This window comes from Rhincodon typus, chromosome 25 (genome assembly GCF_021869965.1).
Source record: "Rhincodon typus isolate 14 chromosome 25, sRhiTyp1.1, whole genome shotgun sequence".
NCBI classification, from domain to species: Eukaryota; Metazoa; Chordata; class Chondrichthyes; order Orectolobiformes; family Rhincodontidae; genus Rhincodon; species Rhincodon typus.
The window spans coordinates 20,830,985-20,855,670 of NC_063356.1; the positions used below are offsets into that span (position 1 = coordinate 20,830,985).

Consider the following 24,686-nt stretch of genomic DNA (forward strand, 5'->3'; position numbering starts at 1 on the left):
AGCGATGAAGAGAGGCTGGATAAGCTCGGGTTGTTTTCTTTAGAGCACAGAAGACTGAGGGGGGACCTGACTGAGGGGTAATAGATGATGAGGGACATAAACAGGGTGGATAGAAAGCAGCTAGGCCCAAAACGTCAGCCTTCCTGCTCCTATGATGCTGCTTGGCCTGCTGTGTTCATCCAGCTCAACGCCTTGTTGTCTCAGATTCTCCAGCATCTGCCGTTCCTACTAACTCGAAAGCAAACCTTCGTTACTTAACGACTGCATTTTATTGATTTTTTTTCTGTAAGGGGTCTTTCACCAATCAAATGCTTATGTTGCCCCAATCTGAGTGACTCTACATGCAATCAATGATGATCACTGTAATTTACAGATAATATATATACACACATATATATTTCCGCAGGGAACAGTTGATGGATATTTTATTGTTGTGCACTGTAGGATTGAGCACATTATCAGCTGAAGTATGAACAAGTACCATGGTAGTCAGGACACCTCAACAACACTTTCTTTGACTGCATTAATAGCTGGAATTCTACAGAAACAGCTTAAGTCCTACCACTGGGGCCAAAAACAAGGGCAATCCCACTTGGCAGCTGGCAAGACCCTGGACTGTGTTTTCCCATATGCAGCCAATAAAATGATCACCACCACGGCTGCCATCCTATTAAAGGTGGCAGTCTGGCCTAATCAAAGGGGCTGCCAGCCCAGCAGTGCCGCTGGGAGTCGTAACCACTGCTAGGACTGCAACTGGAGGATGAGGGTGGTGGATGACTTCATGGCAATGTGCCATCACTGTCAGGAATACCAGTGAATGCTGAGGTTGCCCCAGCAGAGGAATGCCATGAGGCGGGGCTGTTGGGGACGTCAGGCCATGCTGATACTGTGAGACTGGCCAACGTCCCTGGAGAGGAATGCTCCATTGACGAAAGAGTACCAGAATGGGAGGGCCCTGAACCCTGAGACTGATCAGAGATCCTGAGGGTTTGTCTGGTAGTCTCAACACCACCAGCTGTGGCCCCCAAACCCAGCCTCTGGTAAATTGCCAAAAACGTGGGAAGAGTCTCTTACTTGCTGAGAGAAGTGGCTCATTGGAGCTTCAGGGGGCAGACTATCAGCTCCCCTGCCATTGGAAGAAAAAACATTGCCACGCTACCCATTGTTTTCCTGTACCATGTTACCTGCCTTCCCATCTCCCAGACCATTCCCAAAGGGCTGGTCAAAATTAAGACCAACGAAAGCTGAACTAAGCTAGCCTAAATGTAGATCTACCACAATGCCAAGCAGTAAATTACTCCAATCTCAGGTGAGAACAGCCAGTGGTTTTAGATTATGTCCACTGACATTGCGATTTTTTAAAAATACATTTGTAATTACTATTCTTAACGACTACCACAGCAAAAGTTAACATTCCATCTCCCAAAGCTAAACTCAAACCCGAATCCTGGAGGTGAAAGAGCAACACGTGACCCATTTCATTGCCTGGTTTCAGAATTTAGTTTATAAACATTGCCTTTGGTCCAAAGCATTGATTTATGTTATTTATTTTAAGCAATGACTGGTCAGCTCTATTAAATCCCCTGTTGTTAATATTAATGCAGGTCAGTGCAGTCCAGGCCATTATTCATCAGATGGGTTTCAGCCATGCCAATTATGCAGTCGAGGTACATATCAGCCTGAGCCAGGCCGGACATTGTGTTTCCAATGTGGAGGAGGATTGATGACAAAACATGAAGGAGCTTTGTCCTTTCAGGACTGTGATACTAAAGGTAAGAAAGTAAAGCTGCTGAACAAGAAGCTTGTTTAAGTTTACATTAATGGAAAAATGAATAACAATCTGCATAGAAATTTTAGATTAATCTCTAATGCTAGGGTATAAATTCTAAAAGTCTTGCATTTAACTAATTAAACTAATTGGCACCCCATACATCACTAAGTGTTCAGTCCCTCCACCATCAACATATGGGGACAGTACTGTGTGCCATGTACAACAAGCACTGCAGTAACCTGCCAACGCTGCTCTGACAGCATCTCCTAAACTCTCAGCACTTACTGCATCGAACAAACTGTTCAGCCTTTTCTTACTGGGATCATATTTCAGTTTTGCTCTTACTCAGGAGGACAGTGAGCAAATTTCAGTAAAATAAGATTTACCACAACAGAAAATATGAATTTCAGAAGGAAAACAATTCCAATGCAAAAATCAATCTTTTAAATTCAAGTCAGTAAAAATGGCCATTAAAGAACACCAGGCAACAGAGCTAAGTAATAAAACATTATTTTGCCTTTTTAGTTAAGAAGCAGACCTATAGAGATACAGAATAGGCCTCAAGTCTTGATGACCAAGGAAAGGAGTAGTGACTAAGGACAAGCTAAGGAGTTGGGTTTAACTTTCCTTGTGTTTGCCTCAGGGGGCATAAACTCCGTGCCAGCCTTAGTGGAATTCATACAAAAGTGGAGATTTTTAGCCTGGATTTTTATTTCTGTCAGCTTGCTTTATAGGTATGTTTCTAGAAGGAAGGAGAAGAAGGATAAGGGTGATTGTGTGTCTACCTGCCTCTCAGTGTCAAGATTCACACACGCTCTCCCTCTCCCACCTGTGCCACACACTTACCTCTGCCACTTGTAAGCACATACTTTTGCTTCTCCCACTTGTGCACAAATTCCCTCTCCCTACCTGTCACACGCTTATAACCCTTTCCTACATGTATTTACACTCTCTCCCTTATTCACTCATGTGCACACTCTCCCTTCCTCACATTTTCTCTCCTTCACCCACTCTCACAGTCACTCTCACAGACCCCCATGGGTTCAGAAGCCCCACTGTGTCATCTTGACTACAGTCCGTGTTGGGCCAACACCCTGTGTGGGAAGAAGAGGGCCTCTTATTCCTCCTAACTCACTTGCCAACTTGGAGCCCTTTTTCCCTAACCCACCCCACTACTCCAACCACCACCAAGCAGACTCATCACCACTGCTATCACAGTTCCTAATGCGCAGCCTCAAACTGAATGAAATTACTCACATTTGTACAGCTTGTTCCTTTTTCAATAGAGACCATTATACTCTACATTTGCTGCTGACAGACTCACTAATTAATCTATCTGCAGCAAACACAGGAGAGAACTGGCCTGTGGTTGAAAGAGCATGTCTTTGTAGAATCTTCCAATTGTACTTCCTGTATTTGGAACACTGGTGGCAGATTGGACAGTATGCTTGTCAGACCACGTTATGGCCCAGATGCTGCCTGTTAGAGAAGCATGACCCTTGAAGGACAAGGGCAGCAGATGCATGGATCATTGCCATCTCCTATTCTACTTCAGGCTACACTCTATTCTACCTTAGAAATGTAACCCTGATCCTCTATTAACATTCGGTCCATATCTTAGAACTCCCTCCCTAACAACACTGTGGGGGCATACGCACCATGTGGACTGCAGTGATTCAAGAAGGCAGCTCACTAACATCTCTAACAGCCAATAAGGAATAGGCAATGCTCACACACTTCAAACAAATTTTTACAATCGCATCATAGATTTCTTGAAAAGTTATAAATACAAAATTTTCTTTGACCCAAGAGCTTTTCCTTTACAATATTTCCTTTCCTCTCCTGCAGTCAGCCAGTCCTCCATACCTCACTCAATGACAGTTTCTCAGATATAAATCTAGTGATTGGGTATCACCATACCATTTGACTTTGAAGGGCATCATTCACAAGCCACATTCTGTCATTGCCCAACATTCAGATGCATGTGCTTTTTATCGGGAGTAGTTGAATACCTACACAAACCATGCTGACTCTCCTTTCCCCCCCAGGCCTGGATTACTGAAGCCAATTGTTCTGAGCTGATCACCATCTCACTAACATCAGAAAATTCAACTTAGGCCACGAATGTAGCTCTGCTATTAGAAAACTGCCATTTCTGAGTTATTTTTATCTCTGATTTTTAAGTGTGTGTGGGCAATCTGTTCACAGACATCTGTTACTGGTGTACACACTTAAACAACATTAAAATGGCCCCAAGTGGTCTACTAATGTTGGCCTCCTTCTTTGCCAGAAATAAGCTGAATTCCACATATAGTCTTTAAATAACTATTTAATTGCACAATTCAACCAAACTAAAGTTTTTTCTGTTCTTTTCTAAAATCACTGGCTAGTTTTTCTTAGCTTCTGGCTGGTTTGTGCAATTTATGTTGTGCTGTACCTGTTTGATATCCTTGGAGCTTCAATAATATTTGGAAACCTATCATGTTCGTGGAGTATATGTTCAAATAGTGAGCAATTGAGTTGAAAAAGACAAATAAAAGAGTTTAACTATAGATTATATGGCTGTTGCAGATTGGTTGTTGCCTTTAATTCAGAAATATACTTTGAGAGGAGAAAATCTTTCTAAAGACAACACCAATTTACTAAAAGGAAACTACTACATCAAGTAACAGCATAAGTGACTACTGTAAATGTGCCTTTAGTGATTGAATGTTCTCGATGTGGGATTGAGTATTCTCAATATCAACTATGGCTGTAAACTATAATGATACAAGTTGGATTTTTCCACAACATTGCTTGAAATGAATAAAACACTTGTATTTTTTAAAAATAATTTTTTCATTTGTATAAAACAAATCATGTATTAAGGGTAAATAATCCTGATAAACAAATATGGGATATGGTTTGAATTAAAAATTTTACATTCTTGTACATACAATATCTCCTGACAGAAACAATCGAGTGTTTTTTGAAATCTAAGGAGAATTTTATTGCACTTCTTCAGCTCAAAATAATGAATATGTCATTTTCAGTTGTGTTTTAATTCTGACACTTTTCAACCTCTCACAGTTCAGTGCTCTCCAGGCCATTATTATAACACAACTGTTCACCGGTGCATACGATGTGCCTTGGGTACCTACCAACCAGAGTTTCGACAGAATTACTGTATAGCTTGTCCTGGCAACACCACTACAGACTTTGATGGCTCAACTACTGTCACGCAATGCAAAAGTAAGTATTATGAGAACTATAGGAGAAAGCCCATCTGATAGCAACTTGGCAGGTTACTGTAATACATCTTGTAGTTGGTATACACTACCACCACAGTGCAAGGGTGCTGGGGAGAGTAGGAATGCCTAAGGTGATGGATGGGGTGCCAATCATTATAATCAGTTAAATATAAGACTAGTAAAGCTTGCACTTCCTTCTTCAGCAATCGTGTAAGAGTTAGAAAGCAAGCTATGGCCTCAGAAAACCTTCTTTGTGTCTTCTAGTTTGAATATCTCTTTCACTTTAATACAGTGGTAAGTGGGTTGAAATTTATGCAAGATGTATCATTAACAAATCTTAGAACTAGAACTACTGAAGTGCTGATTACTCATGCAAGATAAATCTTTCAGCCCAAACTGGTTCTGAATCGGAACTAAAATGTATTGGAATTATTTTAGATCTGAATTTGCTTAGTTCATTCACTCCCTGTAATGAATATAGATACTTGAGTGAATCCATGATGTAACCAAGTCAATGTTAAGATAGTGAATTTTAATTAGTTGGAAAATTGAGTCTAATATTGGTTTTAAGCCAATAAAAAGCAATAAGTTGCTTCTGTCTTCAAACTGGGGGAGATAGGTCTAAGAAGAAGATGCAATTTGATTTTCAAAGTAATATTTGAAATTCGCTAAGACCCAGAATGTACAACTTACTCAAAATTAGAGGGCAGTTAAAACTATTTAGCTCTAAGCAACATGAATAAAAGCAAATGTTACATAATAAACTATGAGGAGGCAATGGCTTAGCGTATTGTTGTTAGTGTGTTAATCCAGAGTCCCAGGTTCAAATTCTACCAGTGCAGATGGTGGAATTTGAATTTGATAAAAATCTAGAATTAAGAGACTAATGATGACCATGAAACCATTGTTGATTGTTGAAAAACCCCATCTGGTTCGCTAATACTTTTAAGAAAGAAATTTGCCATCTTTATCTCGTCTGGCCAACGTGTGATTCCAGACCCACAGCAATTTGTTAGACTCTTACCTGTCCTCTGAACAATTAGGGATGGACAAAAATGCTACACCGACCTGATGTCCACATCCAGTTAATAAAAAAAATGCAATCAATGCTCCTTCAATGGGTTAACTGGTTAAGATAGTGAGTAACTAAGTCACACAACTCAGAATGACTCAGGCCCGATCCTCAAATCTGTTGTTGAGTTACTTGACCTTGTGTAAGTGGCTATGTGTAAATTTGTCTAAGCACTCCCAGGTTAGAGAGATGAAAATCAACTCTAGTATGATCTATGGTCTGGGTTGAATCAGTTAATCTGAACTGTAATTTCCCTTAGCATCCCATGCTAACCGGTGTCTATCAATAGAATCATGGTAACTAATCAAGGAGAGATTGGTGATAAAAGATAGACGAAGCAAAAATTGAATTTTGTTGTTGTTATTTTAGCATTGTTTTCAGTATCAATGTGAAATATGAGATGTCTAGGAGAGCTGAATCAATAAGTTCAAGATTTTCACTGGACAGGTGATCAAGAATTCAGTAGATATGCATTTTCTGAGAGTCTCGTCCAAAGAGGTGCAGGTTAGGTGGATTGACCATGGTAAATTGCCCATAGTGCCCAGGGATGTGCAGGTTACGTGGGTTAGCTATGGGAAATGCAGGGTTACAAGGATAGGGTGGGGGGTGTCTGGTTACAATGTTCCAGAGGGTCGGTGTGGACTTAATGGGCTGAATGCCCTGCTTCCACACTGTAGGGGTTCTATGAAGTCTACCTTCAGCTCAATTATACTTTCTATGTGTCTCCTTCCTGCAGATCGTCAGTGTGGCGGGGAACTTGGGGAATACACAGGATACATTGAATCCCCAAACTACCCTGGGAATTACCCAGCAAATGTAGAGTGCACCTGGAACATTAACCCTCCTCCAAAACGGAAAATCCTGATAGTTGTTCCTGAAATCTTCTTACCTATTGAGGATGATTGTGGAGATGTTTTGGTCATGAGGAAAAACTGTAAGTTTCTCAACTGCTTTATTCTGGATGCCTTCCTCTACTGCCAACCACAACTCCCATCCACCTTTCCTTCAACCTGCCATTGGAAGATGAGTTTTTATCTGTACTCAAATCCTCTAAACCCTTCCAAACTCCCCCCTCCCTCTTTTCTTTTATTTATGTGGTTGCCTATTTCTAATTGTCCTCGAAAAGGTGGTGGTGAATTGCCTTCTTGAGCCACTGCAGTCCATGTGTTGTAAGTATATCCATTGTGCTGTTACACAGGGAGCTTCATGATTTTGACCCAGAGACATTGAAGGAATGGGAACACCACCATCTGCAAGTTTCTCTCCAAGCCACTCACCATTCTGACTATATGAACAATAGGCCATTCCTTCACTGTCACTGGGTCAAAAAACCACAAGAGAGAGAGAAATTGGGACCCAGATTAGAGCAGCAGAAATCTCAAGGGGAAGGGTTGGGGGGAAGAGAAAGAGAAAGAGAGAGAGAACTGGACCTGGATCAAAGAGGGAGGTCTTTGAGGATACCAGGGAGAGAAAGAGAATGGGCATGGATAGCTGCTCTTGTTCTTCTAGATGATGAGGATACGGTTTGCAAGATGTTGTTAAAGTACTCTTAATGAGTTGCTGTAAAGCATCTTATAGCTAATACTCATTATTGCCACTGTGCATCAGTGAAGGAGGGAGTGAATATTTAAGTTGATGAGGTGCCAGTCAAGGGGTAGCTTCGTTCTGGTTGTTCTGAGCTTTCTGAATATTGTTAGAGCTGCACTCATCCAGGCAACTAGAGGCTATTTGTGTACATGTGCCTTATAGCTGGTGCACAAACTATCTGGAATCAAGGGGTGAATTATCCACATCATAATTCCCAGCTCTGACCTGCTCTTGTAGTCACAGTATTTATCTGGCTGGTCTAGTTCAGTTTCCGGTCAATGGTGAACGCATGATGTTGCTAGTGAGACATTCAGTGATGGTATTGTCATAGAATGCCAAAGGACGATGGTTAGATTCTCTCTTGGAAATGGTTGTTGCCTGGCACCTGTGTGGCACAAACGTTGTTTGCCATTTATCTGTTCAAGCTTTAGTGTTATCTAGGACTTGGTGCAGTGGATATAGAGAGCTTCAGGATCTGAAGAGTTGTGAATGGTGCAGAACACTGCAAACATCTTTAAGGATGTGAACACATTGGACAGAGTGCAAAAGCAATTTACAAGAATGGTTCCAGGAATGAGAAATTTCAGTTAGTGGATATATTGAAGAAGTTGGGACTGTTCTCCTTGGAAGGAAGAAAACTAAGAAAGCAAATATAGGCCATTCAGCCTTTCCAGCCTGCTCTACCATTCAATATGATCATGGTTGATGCTCTATCCAAAACCTTTATTCCCGCTTTCTTCCCATATGCCTTTATGCTTTTAATACCTAAAAATGTATTTATCTCTATCTTGAATATATTCAGTGATTTGTCCTCCACAGCCTTCTGTGGTAGAGAATTCCACAGGTTCTTGCCTTTTGAGTGACAACATTTTCCTTATCTCAGTATTAAGTAGACTATCCCACATCCTGAGACTGTGACCGCGGCAAGACTTCCTTATCAGGGGAAACATCACCCCCTGCTTCCCTCCCCGTATTTGGACTGTCCAGCCCTGTTTGAAATTTATACATTTCAATCAGATCCCCTCTCATCCTTCTAAACTCTGGTGAAAACAGGCCTAGTTGAACCAATCTTTCCTCAAAGGGCAGACCTGCCATTCCTAGTATCAACATATCAAACCCCTCCTGGCCTCACACTATAGCAAGTATATTTACATAGGGAGACCAAAACTGCAAGCAATACTCCAGGTGTGGTTTCTCAAAGGCTCTGTATAACTGCAGTAAGACATCCCTACTTCTGAACTCAAATCCTCTGGCAATGAAGACAAATGTACCAATCTATATTGCTTGCTGTATCTGCCTCCATATTTTAATTGATTGGTGTGTAAGGACATCAGAGATCCCTTTGTACATTCCCATTTCCCAGTATATCGCAATATTTTTAACACTAAAGTGTACAACTTCACATTTAGCCACATTGTACTGCATGGCATATTTGCCTGCTGACTCAACTTGTCCAAATGACCTTGAAATCTTCTTGCTTCCTCCTCACAACCCACCACCCCATCCAGTTTTGTGTCATCAGCAAATTTGGAAATGTTGCATTTGGTTCCCTCATGCAGGCCATTTGTAATAAGTAGCCCACGAGTCACTGCCTGACAATCAGAAAAGACCCATTTACTATGACTCTTTGTTTCCTGCTTGTCAACCAGTTCTCAATCTATGCTAATATATTACCCCAATCCCATGTGCTTTAATTTTGCTCACTAACTTTATGAAAATCCAAATACATTACATCCACTGATTCTGCCTTATTTATTCTACTAGTTACATCCTCAAAAAACTCCAATAGATTTGTTAAACAAGATGTGCCTCTCATAAACCCACACTGGCTTTGCCCAATTTCATTAATGCTTTCCAATCACATTTTTATAATAGACTCTAACATTTTCAAAATCATTAACAGGTGTGATAGAGCGCAGGAAGATTATGGCGAGAAACTGTTTCTGCTCATAAGAGGATCAACTAGTAGAGAGCACAGATTTAAAGTGATTTGCAAAAAAAACGTGATGTGAAAAAGTTTTTTGCGCAGCGAGTACTTAGGATATGCAATATGTTGCCTGGAGTTTTATAATAGTGATGGAAAAGGATAGACTGGATCTAAAAGTAAAAATTCTAAATTGGAGGAAAGTCAATTTTAACGGTATTAGGCAAGAACTTTCAAAAGTTGATTGGGGGCAGATATTCACAGGTAAAGGGATGACTGGAAAATGGGAAGCCTTCAAAAATGAGATGACCAGAGTCCAGAGGCAGTGCCTTCCTGTTAGGGTGAAGGACAAGGGCTTCTTGGTACAGGGAATGCTGGATGACTGAAGAAATTAAGGTTTTGGTCAAGAAAAAGAAAGAAGCATATGTCAGGTAAAGACCGCTTGGATCGAGTGAATCCCCAGAAGAATATAAGGGCAGTAGAAGTATACTTAAGAGGGAAATCAGGAGGGCAAAATGGGGACATGAAATAGCTTTGGCAAATAGGGTTAAGGAGAATCCAAAGGGATTCTACAAATACATTACAGATAAAAGAGTAACTAGGGAGAGAATAGGGCCTCGTAAAGATCAGCAAGGCCACCAACGTGTGGAATTGCAGGAGATGGGGGAGATACTAAATGAGTATTTTGCAGCAATGTTTATTGTGGAGAAGGATATGGAAGATAGAGTACTTGGGTAAATAAATAGTGACATCTTGAAAAATGTCCATATCACAGAGGAGGTGCTGCTGGACATCTTAAAATGCATAAAGTTGAATAAATCCCTGGGACCTGATCAGGTATGTCCTAGAACATTGCGAGAAGCAGGGAAGTGATTGCTGGGCCCCTTGCTGACATACTTGTATCATGGATGACCACTGCTGAGGTGCTGGAAGTCTGGAGGTTGGCTAATGTGGAAAGACTTAAGAAAGGTGATAAGGAAAAGCCAGAGAACTATAGACCGGTGAGCCTGACATCAGTGGTGGGCAAGTTGTTGCAGGGGATTCTGAGGAATAGGAATTACACTTATTTGGAAAGGCAAGGACTGATTAGGGATAGTCAACATGGCTTTGTGTGTGGGAAAGCGTGTCTCACTAACTTGATTCAGTTTTTTGATGAAGTAATGGAGAGGTTTGATGAAGGCAGAGTGGCAGATGTGATCTATATGGACTTCAGTAAGACGTTTGACAAGGCTCCTCATGGTTGACTGATTAGCAAGGTTAGAATACATGAAATACAGGGAGAACTAACCATTTGGATACAAAACTGGCTCAAAGGTAGGAGACAGAGGCTGGAGATAGAGGGTTACTTTTCGGACTGGAGGCCTGGGACCAGCAGTGTGCCACAGGATTGGAACTAGGTCCACTGCTTTTGTTCATTTATATAAATGATTTGGATGTGAATGTAGGAGGTGTGATTAGTAACTTTGCAGATGATACCAAACTTGGAGGTGTAGTGGACAGCGAAGAAGGTCATCTCAGAGTACAACAGGACCTTGTTCAGATGGGCCAATGGGCTGAGTAGTGGCCGATGGAGTTTAATTTAGATAAATGTCAGGTGCATTTTGGAAAGGCAAATCAGGGCAGGACTTATACACTTAATGGTAAGGTCCTGGGGAGTGTTGCTGAACAGAGTTAGGGTGAAGGGCAAGGGCTTTTTGGTACAGGGAATGCTGGATAACTGAAGAAATTGAGGTTTTGGTCAAGAAAAAGGTTCAGAGTTCCTTGAAAGTTGAGTCCCAGGTAGAAAGGATAATGAAAAAGGCATTTGGTATACTTGCCTTTATTGGTCAGTGCATTGAGTATAAGAGTTGGGAGGTCATGTTGCGGCTGTACAGGACATTGGTTAGGCCACTTTTGGTCGACTGTGTTTAATTCTGCTCGCCCTGCTATAGAAGGATGTTGTGAAACTTGAAAAGGTTCAGAAAAGATTTACAAGGATGTTGCCAAGGTTGGAGGGTTTAAGCTATAGGGAGAGGCTGAATAGCTTGGGGCTATTTTCTCTGGAGCATCGGAGGCTGATGGGTGACCTTGTAGAAGTTTATAAAATCATGAGGGCCATGGATAGGGTAAATAGTCAAGGTCTTTTCTTTAGGGCAGGCGAGTCCAAAATTAGAGGATATAGATTTAAGGTGGGAGGGGAAATATTTAAAAGGGACTTAAGGGAAAACTATTTCACAAGAGGGTGGTACGTGTATGGAATGAGCTGCCAGAGGAAATGGTGGAGGTTAGTACAATTGTGACATCCTATTCATGTACCCATCCAGATGCCTTTTAAATGGTATAATTAAAAGACATCTGGATGGGTACATGAATAGGAAGGGTTTAGAGGGATAAGGGACTAGATTAATTTAGGATAATTTAGGACGAGTTGGACCAAAGAATCTGTTTCCCTGCTGTGCAGCTCTATGACTCTAAGTGTGGTAGCGGCAGATTCAATTGAGGCATTCAAGACAGCATTGAATTATTATTTGAATAGAAACAATGAACAAGGGTGTGGGTAAAATGGAGGAAGCTGGCCATAGGTAATGATGCTCACCTGAAGACCTGGTGCAGAGACAGTGGGCCTAATGACCTCCTTTTACACCATGACACTTCTGTGATCTGTGTTTCTGTAAATGTCTCCTACTTCTAACCTAATGATGGAATTAAAGATTTTGCCAAAGCCCTCAGACACCACCCAAGGAAAAGGTACTTTCATTTGTGCTATTCCCTCTGATTTCCACTGACTTTGCTGACTATTTACCCTATCCATGGCCCTCATGATTTTATAAACTTTTACAAGGTCACCCATCAGCCTCCGATGCTCCAAAGAAAATAGCCCCAAGCTATCCAGCCTCTCCCTATAGCTTAAACCCTCCAACCTTGGCAACATCCTTGTAAATCTTTTCTGAACCTTTTCAAGTTTCACAACATCCTTCTATAGCAGGGCGAGCAGAATGTCTAATTCTGTCAAATGCTGCCTAATGTCAAGGTTAGTCACTCTCAGCTCCTCTCTGGAGTAGAGCTCCTTTGGTCCACATTTGGATCAAAGCTGTACTGAGATTTGGAGAAGGGTGGTCCTGGTGGGGCCCAGACTGAGGGTCAGTGAACAGGATATTACTGGATAGGTGCCACTTATTTGAGAATAGACCTCTCCAACAGTAATTGGCTGGATTGGATTAGCCTTGCTTTTTTGGACAGACATACCTGAACAGTTTTCCACATAGTTGTGTCAATGTCAAGGGATGCCCTGGAACAACTTGGCTGGCAGTGTGGCATTAAAAGTCTTCAGCCAGAATGATATCTGAGCCTGTAATTTTTTGTTGCATCCAGTGTTACACGGTTTATGTGCAATATAGTCATGTGAGAAGCAAATGGGTATCTGTTGTGACGCATTATGTCTTCATAGATTTTTTAACCTGAAAAGTGGCTAGTTTTTAAGAATGCTGGATGAGCTGTTGCAATTTATAGAAACTTATTGCCTGAACCAAGGCTTTCAGGAGAGGAACGGAGAAATAAAATCATGAAAATGAATTGTCGATTTTTAACATGCCTTTTTCCTTTTTACATTTTACACAAGAAAGCTTATAAAATTTCAAACAGATTACAGTATAATTTTCTTATTGCCTATTTTCTCAAATTTGAAATTTCATTCATAGCCTCACCTACTTCAATCACAACGTATGAAACTTGCCAGACCTACGAGCGGCCAATTGCCTTCACTGCCAGGTCCCGCAAACTGTGGGTCAACTTTAAAACTAATGAAGCAAACAGTGCCAAAGGTTTCCAAATACCTTACGTCACCTATGATGGTGAGTGAGTCTTGTGATGTGTTTTTATAAAAAGCTGTCATGAGTGATTTAATGCACAGGACTAGGCTGATGCTCTAGGGCAGTGTTGAGAGAATGCGGCATTGTTGAAGGTTTTGTCTTTTGGATGAAACATTAAAGAAAGGCCTGTCTGCTTTAGTAAAAGGTCTACAGGACTATTTTGAAGACAAGCATAGGAATTATCCCCAGAGCCCTAATCAAAATTTATCTTTCAATCAAATTTTGTAAAAAATCATATCTGCCCGACACTGTTTGTTGGAGCTTCTTGTGAACAAACTGGCTGCTGGACGTCCTACATTCTTACAGCAACTAACATTTCAAAAGTATTTCATTGGCTGTACAGAAGTTGTCAAAGCTATGTTTAGAAGACCAGTCTTTCTTTTAGAATCTCCCTTACTCTCACTTCCTTTAATGAGATGTTGCAAGTATTTTGCCAGGGAGTTGGTACTAAGGATGTTTACAATGGAAGTATTGGATATTGCCTTTGAGACACAAGCATGTTATTGCAAAAAAATATGCACTGTGAAACACCAAGATCTGTGTCCAGGTGTGTGAAGTAAGATTTAAATTCACAACCTTCTCCCTCAGGGATACAAGTATTTCCAAAGATCCACAGTTGACATACTGACACATCAGAAGAGCAGGAATACTGACTCCACTATGCTAAATAGGCAATTCCGATTCTAGTTGCAGTAAAGCTTAAAAGCAGGGCAGCAGCAAGAAAGAATAGCTAGAAGGAATAAAGAGAAAAATATCTACCAGAAAATGTAATTTTTCTGGAAATATTAAGAATAGTGAAGGAATTACAGTATCTGCATCAACAGTATCTACAGTATTCAGGGTCAGTTGTTTTCCTTGTTTATGGATTTTAGGTCAGGAATTTTTTCAATCCCTTCTTTGTGAACTTTATTAAATTTGTAACTGTGCAGAGAGACACTATTGGAAGTTTGAAATAAAAACATAAAATACTGCAGAAATCAGCAGGTCTGGCAGCATCTGTGGAGAGAGAAACATTTCTCTCATTAACATTTCTCCAACATTTTCTGTTTTTTATTTCAGATTTCCAGCATCCGCAGTATTTTGCTTTTAAGTATTGGAGATTTGTTTTACTGATTTTTACATTTCTTTTCTAGAGGACTATGAGCAGCTTGTTGAAGACATTGTCCGAGATGGTAGATTATATGCTTCAGAAAATCATCAAGAAATTTTAAAGGTGAATTACTTATTGGATGATTGGAATACAATCTTGCACTTCTACACTTAGATACTATGTGTCTTCCCTGACTTTTTTTTTATCCTAACCTTTATGACTGTTGACATCCAAGGTTCTCGCGTCTCGGTCACACTCTTTGTCGTCACAGGAACATGTTTGCCCTGTAGACTCACTATTTCATCCTTGAATGCATCCCACTGCTCCGGCATATTTTATCAGCAAGTTGCTGCTCCCTTTCCACTTGGACCAAATCATATCATAATAAATTTAGCCTTTTTCCAGTTACAAAGTTTTATTTTGGACCACTTTTTATCCTTTTCCATAACTATCCTAAATCATATGGTCACTATTTCCAAAATGCTCCACCACTGATATAGATCCAGAACTGCCCCATCCCTTGTTAAATTTTCTATGTACGGGCTGTAAAGATTCTCCTGGAATTAATTTAAGAATTTTGCTCTACCCTTCGTTGCGCACTAAAACTATTCCAGTTAATATTTCATAGTTAAAAGCCCCTTCAATTGCTGCCTATCATTCATAGTCATAAAGTCATATGCATACAAACAGGCCCTTCAGCCCACCATGTCTGTGCCGACCAACAGACACTGCACGTGGCCCTTGCCTACCTTGTCCTTGCATTTTAAGTGCTAATCCAGATGCTTCTTAAATGTTGCAACAGTACCTGCCTCCACCACCCTCTCAGGCAGCACATTCAATATTTCTACTACCCTCTTAGTGAAAAACATTTTCCCAGATCTCCTCTAAACCATTTACTCCTCACCTTAAACTTATGCCGTCTGGTTTTAAGACACATTTACCATTAGGAAAAGATTCTCACTCTATCTATGCCTCTCATAATTTTATATATGTCAATCAGATCCCCCATCAATCTCCTCTGCTCCAAGGAAAACAAACCCAGCCCATCCAGTCTCTTCTCGTAACTGGGATTTTTCATACCAGGCAACACCTGGTGAATCTCTTCTGCACCTTCTTCAGAGCACTCATATCCTTCCAGTGGTGTGGCAACCAGAACTGCCCACAGTCTTCCATCTGTGGTCTAACCAGTGGTTTTTAAAGTTGTAATAAGACTTCCTTGTTCCTGTATTCTATACCCCAGCTAATGAAGGCAACCATCCGTATGCCTTCTTCACCATCCTGTCTACCTGTGCTGACACCTTCAGGGATCTATGGACTTGTACACCAAGCTACCTTTGTTCCTCAGCACTCCCTAGGGACCTACCATTCATTATGTATGTCCTTCACTTATTCTTGCACTTCTGTGAAATATGATTACATATTTGATCCTCTGTCTCTCCCTGACTGTTTGGTAGCAGTACTCATCCAACGGTATGTCTGTCGCCTTTTGTTGTTCTTGTAACTACCCCTTATCTTGAACCTAATTTGGGCTTTTTGTGATTATGGTTGAAGCTATAACCTTTACTCCAGTCAAATCAATCCCAAGGAATAAGTCATCTCCCTCCACAGGTAATTTCTTAACAATTTCTACTACCACTGTTCTGGATGTCACATTCTAATTTTACCTTATGGAGTGGAACTGGGATATAGTCATCACTTATCCTGCTTACTAACATCTTGGCCTTCATTGTATTCCCTGAAAGGAAGACTAAATCCTTTTCAAGCAAGAGAGTATGAGTAGCTTCTGTGTCTCATAATATAGTTATGAACCTAGCAGTGTCATTCAAACAAAAAGGTGTTATCCTTCCTTTTGACAAAACCCTTTGTATCTCTCATCTACCCTAATCACTTGCACCAATAGTGGTTTTAACCTCCGGTTTCCTGGTTGTAATAACAGCTACAATTTGAGTCATAGTATTTTCCATTTGAGTTTCTTTTTCAGAATCACTCTTATAAGACACAATAAGTTCCATGGTTCCTTTGCAACTTCCAACGTTCAGAAAGAAGTTGTCCCACTTTATTACAATGGAAGCATTTAGGCTTCCAATTTTCAACTCCACCTTCAGCATCTTTCTTTCTGATCTTGGGACATTGCGATCTATCCTTTCTTAACCCTAGCTACTTGCCTTCCTTTTACTCACCCATCCTCCATCCTTCTTGAGTTTATGGAGGTAATGAGAAAAGGCCTAGTTTTATGGATCGACTGATAATTTGTCATCCAATACTACTGTCTGTTCAGCAGTTGTAACCCTCTGGTCTTCAACATGGGTCCTAATTATAAATGGTAGTGAGTTTTTAAATTCTTCATTTTGCTTTCCTGGCTGATGTATGTTACTTACCAGCAATTCATGTACAAGAGCATCCAAATAACAATATCTACTTACCTCTCTCTAACCCTTTTTTAAAAAATTCTTGTCATTACCTTCTTCCTATCAAGGCAAATAATTCTAAATAGTCAACTGCTAGTAAACCCCTATGTGGTCAGAAAGTAACCTATAGCTGCTTGTGAACATCAAGGTTCAGATAAGGAGATCCAATGTTGAAGTAAATTTTAAATCAGTAACAAAATGAGAGATTTTGCAGTGAATGGTAAGACATGTATTAGACTTAAATCTTACATAATTTATACATAAATGAAACAGATTGATACAACCAACTTTTTTTTTAAATCTAACAGGACAAGAAGCTGATTAAAGCTCTCTTTGATGTACTGGCACATCCACAAAATTACTTCAAGTACACAGCACAAGAGTCCAATGAGATGTTACCAAAATCTTTTATCAAATTGCTTCGTTCCAAAGTTTCCAGCTTTCTAAGGCCCTACAAATAGCTTGACAGGACAAAGGCGATAAGATGACCCACTGAATTTTATTTTTACAGCTTTGTAACCATAATATTTCACTATGCTGACTTTTTTTGTGGCTTTCTTCAAAAGGATCTCAGTTCACACTTCACTGTACGTTATTTATAGCTCTCAGTCCATAATAATGAAGACTGTTCATTCCTTATATTTATGTGTACGCTGGTATATATGACTGCTGGGAGCACATCCAAAGCCTGCTCCGTATGCAAGCATACTTTATGCACTAGGACTTTCTGTCTGCATTGTGTGTTTTGTTTTCCCTGTATAAGAAAAGAAAGTGCAATGATTTCTTTCTCCTGTTGGATGTTTGAATGGAAGTTTTTTTCTACAGAAAGATGACAATATTTATATCTGCAAGGAAGCCTTTTTCGTCTCCACTGCAGTGTACCTTGACACCACCTGCAAATCCCTCTCATAAAGAAAAGTGACAGGATTGCAATGTTGCGCATTAATAATTTTGGAATTTATTTGCACTTGAGAATTGTATTTGAACCTGTACAAAAGTTTGGATTTTGTATTGCCATTTTAATTGAATTGAAATATTCACACTTTGTGTTGTTTTTTCCTTTTTTATGCTGGTTTGTCCTGATTTTTCCTGATGCTCAATATTGTATCAAACAGTACAACTGGAACACAACCATTTGTTTAATGAAAAGGAGCTTATGAATCTCCAAGAATTTTGAATTACTAGTTCTCGTGATGCATACACTAGCCCTTTCAGCCCTACCTTAGGTTAATGCTCTGTACATTGATGTCATCTTAGTGCAATTTTGGTAATATTTTTCCAATATATGAAATGTAATTCATGTTTTTCAGGCAATTTATTTGTTCACTTCATAATCTATATTGAGATACAAGTGGATATTAGGAATTTTACAATACAAAAATCCTGAATTAAAATGCAAATCGTGCATTAAAAGTAGTGCATATAATGCATCCTCAGTAAATATGTAAATGTTTATAGCCATTGAAAGAAGAGGATTTTAACGTGTGAAACAGAACACTACAATGTGAAATAATCGATCAATGGAAGCTCTATAATAGGAGAGCAGTGTAGGCCCTTCAAAATGTTAGAAAACTGTAGGCTCTGTTAAGAAAATATCCAGGACCACTGAGAGGAGAAAGTGAAGGGCAGCTGTCCTGGGCCCAATCGTGCAAAGGCCCAGCATGTATGACATGTATATATTTCCTAAATCACGGCAAGCTGGTCAATTGTAGAAAAATTTTGAAAGCATTAAGCAGTACTTTTAAAAAGAAATCTCCTGATTGACCTTTTCCTCTCCAAGAAGGACAACTGTAGCCAAAACTAATGAGGAACATTTGATTAAACAAAGAGGCTAGTCACAGAAGGAGTCACAACACAGCATTTAAAAAAAACAGGGAGAGAAGAAAGGCAGGGAAGGAAAACAAAAGTTTTTATGTAATGGTTTTAATTTTTGGGCTTACAATTCTACCATTAGAAGAAGGGGGTCAGTTTTGGAAATGTAAATTCAGCAAACAGGCAAGCAGGTATCATTTTCCTGTAATCTAATTTAGTCAACTGCTAACTGTAAAAGCATCTAGTGTTTTTTTGGAAACCAGTACACTGCTTTGTTTTAGATTTAGCAAAGCTGCAAAGTAATCAGGCCAAGCTAATTGATCAATTGGATTTTCCAGCATACTTGCAAAGGGGAGTTGGATTTCTTTGATTTCCTGTTGCTAACTTGGATTATTCAATGTACCAAGTTGTATATCTGAAGACAGGACTTACATTTAGTAACTTTGATCTCTGGAGTTTAGCTATCACCGCTCCCCTGCCTAGTAACCAATTATTAAGTTAGGGAAGGCATTCAGATTTGTTCATTTCAAATAAATTCAAATCCAAAAAACAACTAGCATTTCAAGCTAATTATTAGTGGTTACAAGGAAAAATATACATGTAGCATTTATTGATCCTTGATCAAATGATATATTAATTGCCATTTATTAATTATAAAACCTAAGTTAGATAAATTGATTGATTTTGTGAATATTGCTACCAGGAAACCATACTGCTATCTTGAAAAATGATTTTGTTTCCTTGTTACATTAAAACTATTCTAATGTCTGCCATTGGTAATATTATCACATAAACACTAGAAACACTAATATCAACTTTTCTCTGCTATCCTAATGAGGTAATAACTCATTAATAATAAATTTAAATTGAGAACAGTAATCTCTACCCTTTGAAGTCTACACAATCTTCATTAACAAGTATTCTACATTTCTCTTCAACTATGAGCCTAAATTAGCAAATTTGTTTCGTTGAAGTCTATCGGAACATTTTAGTTTGCCATTTGTGATTAGAGAACAACTTCACATTTTTGTCTTATGCCCCGGGGAATTGAATTGAGCCACTGAATCTCAAATTTATTCAAACCCAGAATAGCTATCGGAAACACAGAAAGTAAAACTTTCAAACTGATTATTTTGGGTTAGATTTGAACGCAGATGCCCAGAGTTAAAGGTCAGTGTATCTCATTGTACTGAGCCCACTGTTACATACTTCATTCCACTTTACTGATTAAATATTTCTTTTACTTCATTGTGACTGGCATGGCTTATGTTTGCACAAGGATGTGAACAATACTAGACCACTATAAAGCAGACGTTTTATAAGGATAGTAACTATTAGCAGGATTCTCTAGGGTTTTTCTGTTGAGTTATTACAATAATCTTAAAATGCGCTAAAGCAATGTTTAATTTATAAAGTTCATTCTACAGTGAATCCGTCTGTCATTTCAAGTCTAGGATGAACTTGTTTATTTAAACACTGCAAAAGCAATGTCGAAATTTGGCTCTTTAGCTGCAAGTTTTATGCCATTATGACTCCAGCATCCTGACAGCATTAAATGCATTTCAGTGTGTTCTTAAACTCATGTCCTTCTGTTTGCTTGGCAACACAGATGCAAACAAAAGGGATATCAGGTGTGACAACTGTCACTGGAGACCTCCTCAAACACCGGAGACTGGAGTTTCTGTGCCAGCAGAGCTGGCCACTGTGGGTAACAGTGTGTGGAAGACTGCTAGCTCCCAGAATTTGGTCCTGTTTTAGAAATGGGGTGTCTGAAAAGTTCAAAAACATAAACCAGACATTTGAAGTCTGACTCATAAAATAGAAGTCTTTTTAAAGAGGTTGTTCTAAGATTACTAAGATTTTCTACCAAATTTGATCAGCAGCCAAGCAAACGTCAGAATTCATGCTATGATCTCACCTTTGCCCTCCCCACCACATTCCTTTTCCGCACTGCCTGTCTTTGGATTGTACAAAAAACAGCAATATTAGTAGTGATGGGGAGGAGGGAGCATCTTTGACTGATTTCTGCTTTCCTATCTGTAAACCAGGCTGCTCACTCTGTCCTGGATATAAGTGTAAAAGGGATGTTTTTTGAAATGTATTTGAATTCAAGGCACTTAGGGGAGGGGGGATTTAACTACTGCTTGCTTCAAATGGCTCTGTATCTTAAAAGAAAAACCATAAATGTTACGTCAGTAACAACTGGACTGCAGTGGGTCAAGTGCACACTTTTTTAAGCAGGAAGTGGCTATTTCACATTGTAATTTTTTCCACTATCTGATGTGTGTACAAGTACAGTTCACACAGTGTAAACGGTAACATATATATGAAGTATGAAAAATCAAGATTGCCTTTGCTGTTTCTCCTATAAGCTCAGTGTGTACACCTGATTGGTTAACTAGCTAAATCCACTGAGTCATTGGGCCAGAAACTCGAGTTCATCCCCAGTCAATACTAAATTAGTTGATTACATCTGGGCAGGGAACTGATGATGGTAAAATCAGCCACTGGGACTGGTCCCTGCTGGACAGTACGCATGCATGGGCATTGTGTAATACTGGGCTCAGCTGTGATGCTGCATCAGCCAAATAGCTTATGTGCTCATTACCTGGGTTCACGAGATCTGCTACTGGCTATTAGAAATGTACCTCAGCAGGGGTCAAGAAAGTTAGATTTTAAAAAAAAACTGAAAACTTGTTCCCTTGGCATGTTGAATAGTTTAGTGGCTGATTTACAGGAGCTGAAACTGAAGTTTACACAGGATAATGTGAGGAAGTTGTTGCCCTTTACTCTACGTGAACTGTAACTTCTCCAGGAGATTCAAAGTTGCATTTTGTAATACTTCAAATAAAAGTAGTTTTATAAATGTACTCTTTTTTTTAAAAAGTGTTACAAATTACAAAAGGTTTTGTTTCTGTTTCATGCTGGCACAATAAAAATTCCATTAATTAAATTACTTACCAAATGATGGTTGCATGAGAGCAGGTTTTGCTAACATTCTAAACTGAAGCATCAGTATTTGAAACTAGTCCTCATTTAATTGTGTTTTGGAATTGGAGGCCACTGTAAAGCTTGCCTGGATTCCATCACATAACATGCTCAACAATAAAATTTAGCACTTTCAGTCCAGGTGAATATTCTGTTGATGGTGAAATTACTGATATGATGGAATGGAATTTCCTGTTGGAGGCTTATCTGGGAAGCCACACCTGAAATTACATCAACATGTGCACCCATTTTATTGATGTCCATTTGGACATTAATATCTTGCATTTTAAACTGGGCATAAATCAACTGGGGCCTAAGGAAAGTGCTGAACCACACCTTTTATGTATAAGGGTGAATATTTCAAACTATCTCTCACCTTTGCACATCAGCCACAGTTTACAACATGCAGATGATGAAATTCTTCAATTTTTGAATGTAACACTATCAAAAATGCACTCAAACAAGCAAGGTACAGATCAATTTTGGTGCACATAACTCACTCAAAAACTGCAATAAAACATAAGAAAATGTTTTTGTTTTCTGCTATCTATAATGTTGGATTAATTTAACAACTATATTGAAGCAGTTTAATTGTGAGAAATACATGTACAGGTCTTTTATCTGGAGTGGGGTACACACTTTATAATGAGGCAACATGCATTTTTTTATTCCTTCAAGGATGTCAATTTCACTGCGGTGCTAGTATTTATTGTCCATTCCTGATTGCCCTTGAGAAGGTAATGGTGACCAGCCTCCTTGAACAGCATAACACTTTGGTATCAGTACACCCAGTGCTGTTAGGGAGGAGTTCCATTATTTTAACCCAGCGACATGGAACGTACAGCAATATATTTCCAGTTAGGATGGTGAGCAGCTTGGAGAGGAACTTGCAGGTAGTATTATTCTTGTGTCTACTGCCCTGATTTTTCCAGATGGTAATGTTCATGGGTTTGGAGGATACTGTCTAAGAAGCCTTGGTGAATTCCTGCAGTGTCTCTTGTAGATGGTACATGCTTCTGCTCCTGTAGTAGCAAGTGTGAAAGACTGAGGAAATCATCAGTATTGTATAAAATATGAGCCCAAATTTCCTTGATCTTTTACATCTGATGTTATGATCCAGTTACATCTCTGGAAGCGAAAATACAATCCCCTAAATATTTTGACATTCTCTATTTAACAAATTATTTTAAATATGCATAAAAAATGTACAAAGTACATTTAACATGGATTGCTGAAATAACAAGCATACTTTAAATGCCTTGCTGTTATTGTGTACATGAAATAGTTGTATTGTGAAAAAATAAGATCTAATGACTGAAGTTTGCATTCAATTATTTTTCTTCAAATTCTGAAAAATCTTAAATTGTACCCACCCTCACAGGGCAACAAAGGAAGGTTAATCAGCCTTGCCAGTGATATTCATAGTTCAACGATGAATAATACGTAATCACAGATCAAAGAAATCCTTTGTCAAGTGTGACTGAAACCCAAGATCATTTGTTGGGAACAGTAAAACAGCCCATCACACTAGTAATGTTCCAGACAGGAAGGGGAATTCAACTTTTGTGAACCTAAATACCGCAAAACGGGGGTTTGGTTAGCTTAGTTGGCTGGACAGTTGGTCTGTAATACAGAGTGATGCCAAGAGCACAGATTCAATTCCCCCACTGGCTGAGGTTACAACAAAGGACTCCTCAACCTCTCCCCTCACCTGAGGTGTGGTGACCCTCAGGTTAAACCACCACCAGTCACCTTGCTCTAATGGAAGAGCAGTCCTATGGTCTGGTATGAATATGGCAACTTTACCTTTACAAAGTGACTGTAACAATTCACCAGTTAAAACTTTGAAGTAAATGCTGGTGGGAGTAGAGAAAAACAAGTAGATGATGAAAAATGGGATTGTCATTGATTCACTGAAATAACAACTGCCCTCAAGAATCTCAAGTTCAAGTCCCACCATAGAATGGGCATTACATAATCTTGGCTGACACTTAAAGTAATCATGAGAGAGAACTATTTTTCAGATGAAGCATTAAACTGGACCCAAGGTACTTGTACATGTTAAACATGTAGTGGTACTACTGGCTGCTTCCCTTTCATTCTAAATGATACACAGAATCTCCTGCAATGACTTCTCTTCTCAGTCCTCTACCTCTAAAAACCTTTGAGGAGTTATCCTTGGCACATGCTGTTTCTTGGCAACAAAATATGAAAATACATTAAATAAATAAACCAAAGATGCTGCATGCTGTAAATCAGCAACAAAAACAAAAACTGTTGGAAAAGCTCAGCAAGTCAGGCAACATGCAGGAAGAAGGGTCACTGGACCCAAAAAGTTAACTCTGCTTTCTCTCCACAAATGTTGCCAGACCTGCTGAGTTTTTCAAACAATTTCTGTTTTACATCTTGAACTATATCATCACTTATCATATGTATTCTGATAACATCCAGCTCTACCTTGCTACCACTCTTTGCAATCCCTCCACCATCTCTAAATTGTCAGACCGCTTGACCAGCATTCAAAACTGGATGAGCAGGAATGTTGGGAAGACCGAAACAATTCTCTTTGGTACCCAGCACATAGTCACTTCCCTAGATGCAGACTCCATCACTCTCCCTGGCAAATATCTGTGGCTGAACCAGACTTTTACAATCGGTGTGATTCTTTAACCCAAGATGAGCTTCTGATCTTACACCTATGCCATCATTAATTTTTCCTATTTCCATCCCTGTATCACCTAACTCAGCCCTATTTCAGCTCATCTGCTGCTGAAATCCCCATTCATGTCTTTACTACCTCTAGATTTCATTATTTCAATGATTTCCTGACTAATCTCTAATGTCCTCCACAAACTTGAAATCGTCCAAAATTCTGCTGCCATGTCTTAACTTGCATTAAGTCCTGTTCACCCATCACTCACGTGCTCAATGATCTAGAGTAAGGAACACCTTGACT

The 24,686-nt window shown here is 39.4% G+C and overlaps 1 protein-coding gene across 5 annotated transcripts in view; it reads left to right on the top strand.

Annotated features, from left to right (window-relative positions):
- The window catches only part of scube3 (signal peptide, CUB domain, EGF-like 3), a 345,848-nt gene extending 324,150 nt beyond the window's left edge, over window positions 1–21,698 (top strand). For all 5 annotated transcript variants that reach the window (XM_048612197.1, XM_048612200.1, XM_048612198.1 and 2 more), the window contains 6 exons: window positions 1,605–1,772; window positions 4,841–5,002; window positions 6,810–7,007; window positions 13,262–13,414; window positions 14,566–14,645; window positions 17,239–21,698. In XM_048612197.1, coding sequence (XP_048468154.1) covers window positions 1,605–1,772; window positions 4,841–5,002; window positions 6,810–7,007; window positions 13,262–13,414; window positions 14,566–14,645; window positions 17,239–17,391 — 914 coding nt within the window. In that variant the 3' untranslated portion in view covers window positions 17,392–21,698. The remainder of the gene's footprint in view (window positions 1–1,604; window positions 1,773–4,840; window positions 5,003–6,809; window positions 7,008–13,261; window positions 13,415–14,565; window positions 14,646–17,238) is intronic.
- The last annotated feature ends 2,988 nt before the right edge of the window (window positions 21,699–24,686 follow it).